Source organism: Echinops telfairi, unplaced genomic scaffold, assembly GCF_000313985.2.
Source record: "Echinops telfairi isolate 266 unplaced genomic scaffold, ASM31398v2 ScPeMD7_655;HRSCAF=1070, whole genome shotgun sequence".
NCBI classification, from domain to species: domain Eukaryota; kingdom Metazoa; phylum Chordata; class Mammalia; order Afrosoricida; family Tenrecidae; genus Echinops; species Echinops telfairi.
The window spans coordinates 23841523-23845349 of NW_022104553.1; the positions used below are offsets into that span (position 1 = coordinate 23841523).

General features: G+C 46.5%; 1 protein-coding gene across 8 annotated transcripts in view; it reads left to right on the forward strand.

The window, feature by feature from the left end:
• Positions 1-3827, forward strand: part of LOC101664360 (zinc finger protein 343-like) — a 108695-nt gene that overhangs the window by 25934 nt on the left and 78934 nt on the right. The window contains exon 4 of one of the 8 annotated variants that reach the window (XM_045292464.1): positions 1018-2349. The exons of 6 other annotated variants lie outside the window; for them this stretch is intronic. In XM_045292464.1, the coding sequence (XP_045148399.1) occupies positions 1018-2279 (1262 nt within the window). In that variant the 3' untranslated portion in view covers positions 2280-2349. Of the gene's footprint in view, positions 1-1017; positions 2350-3827 lie in introns of those variants that run through there. One more of the 8 variants, XM_045292465.1, reaches the window with a different exon arrangement.

The following is a 3827-nucleotide window of genomic DNA, read 5'->3' on the forward strand; positions in this document are numbered from 1 at the left end:
GAGTGAGTGAGAGTGAGAGAGTGAATGAGTGTGAGAGAGTGAGAGTGAATGAGAGAGTGAGTTAGAGAGTGAGTGAATGAGTGAGAGTGAGTCAGTGAACGAGAGTGACTGAGTGAGAGTGAGTCAGTAAGCCAGTGAATAAGAGTGAGTGAGTGGGAGTGAGTGAGAGAGTGAGTGAGTGGGAGTGAGTGAGACAGTGAGTGAGTGGGTGAGAGAGTGAGTGAGAGAGTAAGACAGTGAGTGAGAAATTGAGTGAGAGTGAGAGCGAGTGAGAGTTAGAGAATGAGTGAATGAGTGAGAGTGAGTCAGTGAATGAGAGTGAGTGTGAGAGAGTGAATGAGTGTGAGTGAGAGAGAGTGAGAGTGAGTGAGAGAGTGAGTGAATGAGTGAGAGTGAGTCAGTGAATGAGAGTGTGAGAGTGAGTGAGAGAGTGAGTGAGAGTGAGTCAGTGAACAAGAGTGAGTGAGAGAATGAGAGAGAGAGTGAGAGAGAGAGAAAATGAGTGAGAGAGTGAGAGAGCGAGAGGATCAGAAGTCATTTCTGTGGAAGCTTTCCCCGGCTTTCTGAAAGCAGATGTTCACATACTTTGGCGCTCAGAGTGAAAAGCGAGCGAATAGCTGGAGAACCTGACCCAGTGCGTGTAGGGATTTCAATGGAAAGTAGAGTTCATCAGAAAGGAGACAAAAAGCATTGTGGAGAAACAATTTGTCTTTCTATAGGTTAATTTCCAGTGTGGCATGTGATTCTTGTTACTTGTTGTGAAGTGAATTCTGACCCATGATGGCCACACATACACAGCAGAGGTCCGCTTCTTGGAGTTTTCTAAGCTGTGTCCTATTGACATCAGATGTCTAGGCCTGTTTGCAGAACCAGTAGCTTTACAGCTAGTTATTTTCCCATCATCCATTTCTCCTACCCAGGGACACCCTCAGTCAGAGTTTGTGTGTCATGAGGGAAGGCTGACAGTCCAGGCAGGCTGACTCCTTGCTGTTCTAATGAAAATCTCTCTCTCCTCAGCAGAAACACAGCAAGAAAACTTTTCCTCTTTCCTTTTACATATCCCATGTCAGCAAGTCCTCAGCCAACATCTGCTTCGGGTCTCCCAGGGCTTGTGTGGTGAACATCACTTCCATCCCAAGGGTGCCAGCCCAGGGCCTCAGAAGCAACCAGAGCTGCAGGATTCTGATCAGAGCTGCTGGAGCAAAAACACTGAGAGTCAGGAGAGAGACATCACCCCTAAAGCCTTGCGTGTGAGGACAGGGGACAGAGAGACTTCAATGGAATCCTCCCATCCTACCCAGGAAGAGTCATCAAGTCCTAGAGAGGGCCACTCAGGGGTAGGGCTGGAGCTCACCTCATCCCCAAGGGTTTCGTCTATGGGAACAGAGCGAGTCTTGAAGGAATTGGAAACCTCTAGGTTTGGAGCAGTCAACCATAGAGAAAACAGACCAGACTGTGCCCATAAAACAAATGTCAACACAAGACAGAGATCTGTTCTTTGTGAGAAGCCCCATGTGTGCCAGGAGTGTGGGCGAGCCTTTATTTTGAAGTGCCAGCTTGCCAGACACCAGAAAACACACACTGGGAAAAAGTCACATGTGTGCCAGGAGTGTGGGCGGACCTTTGTTTTGAAATGGCAGCTTACCGTGCACCAGAGAAGACACTCTGGGGAACAGCCACATGTGTGCAAGGACTGTGGGCAAGCCTCTTTTAGGAAGTCGCATCTTACTGACCACCAGAAAAGACACACTGGGGAGAAGCCATATGTGTGCAAGGAGTGTGGACGAGCCTTTCTTTGGAAGTCGAAGCTTACCATGCACCAGAAAAGGCACTCTGGGGAAAAACCACATGTGTGCCAGGAGTGTGGGCGAGCCTATATGTATATGTCAGAGCTTATCACGCACCAGAAAACCCACACTGAGGAAAAATCACATGTGTGCAAAGAGTGTGGGAGAGCCTTTCATTTCAATTCAGAGCTTACCAGGCACCAGAAAATACACACTGGGGAAAAGCCACATGTGTGCAAGGAGTGTGAGCGAGCCTTTCTTTTGAAGTGGCAGCTTACCAGGCACCAGAAAAGACACACTAGGGAAAAGCCCCATGTGTGCAAGGAGTGTGGGCAAGCCTTCCCATGGAAGTTGCACCTTAACATACACAAGAAAAGACACGGTGGGAAAAAACCACATGTGTGCAAAGAGTGTGGGCAAGCCTTCCTTTGGAAGTCGCAGATTACCAGGCACCAGAAAGTACACATTAGGGAAAAGCCACAATTGTGCTAGGGGTGTGGGAAAGCTTTCCTTTGGAAGTCACACCTTAACATACACAATAAAAGACACTGGTGAAAAACCACATGTGTGCGAGGTGTGGGCAAGCTTATAAATGGAAGTCATCACTCCATGAACACCAGAGGACACACTCTGAGGTTTGCCTTTAGGTGGAAATCAAGTCTCTGGAAACACCAGAAAACACACAATTGGGAAAACTCACATATGTGCCAAGTGTGTGAGTGAGTCTTTAAGTGGAAATCAGGCCTTTGTACTCACCAGAAAACACCCATGGGGAAATTTGCGTGTGTGCAAGTCGTGTGGGCTAGCCTGTAAATAAGTGGTTCTCAACCTTCCTAATGCTGTGACCCTTTAATACAGTTTCTCGTGTTGTGGTGACCCTATATGTGGACATATCTGCATGTGGGCAGACCCGCCTGGAGACGGATAGAGGAGAGCGGTGTCTCGGTTCCTAAGACCATTGGAAATATGGTCTTAGGTGACCCCTGTGAAAGGGTCGTTGAACCCTCAAATGGGTCATGACCCCCAGGTTGAGAACTGCTGCAATGGAAGTCATCAGTCCTTGAATACCAGAGGAGACACTCTGGGGAAAAGGCACATATGTGCAAAGATTGTGTCTTCAAATGGAAATCAGGCCTCCATAACACCAGAAATCACGGTGAAAGCCATCTGGGTGTAAGTAGTGTGGACAAACTTTTTTGGAACTTATAGCCCTCACACATCAAGAAAGACTTGGGAAAAGTGATTCTGTGTGACATGAGTGTGGGCGAACATTTAGGCTGAAGTCAAACCTTTGTGACCACAAAACCACATGTGTGATGCCAAATGGTGTCATTCACAATATTAACAAAGCTACCTCTTGTGGGCCACGCATACCTCACGTTTGTATTGTTCTAGCCAGCCATTCGGTAGAAATCATGAAGGCTGACTCAAGGAATCCTAGGAAGTGATTCAGTATCTACCATATACCATAAGAATACACAAAGAAAAAATTTCCTGAAGATAATAAAAAAATGGCAGTTGCAATGTTTCCTAATATAATGGGTTTCTCTAACATTCTTAAGCACATAGTCCCTGTATGTGTGCTGTGAGTCTTAAAAATACATGTTTTAAGTTCTCTGGAGTTGCTTTTAACTCGCCACTACCTTACAGGCAACAGAAAGAAACACTGGCCAGTCTCCCTGTGTCCTCACCATTGTTTGGTTTGAATCCATTGTTGCAGCCACAGTGTGTCAATGGGTCCGATTCTTTTTACGTGTCCCTGCTGTATACCTACCATGATGTCCTCCACATGCTGATGTTTCCTGATAACATGTCCAAAATGCATGAGATGATATCTGGCATCTCCTGCCTCTATTGAGGATCCTGGCTGAAATTTCTTTCAAGACATCTTCTGGCAAACCTGTGACAGACATTCTGTCCCGTAATCCTTTCCACAAAATAGGCCACAAGAAAACATAGAGTTATATGGTCCCTTCCCTGATGATCTCCTTTTCACGACTTCCCCTTATCCTTCCAACATTAAGCGTGAAAGCTAAAGGG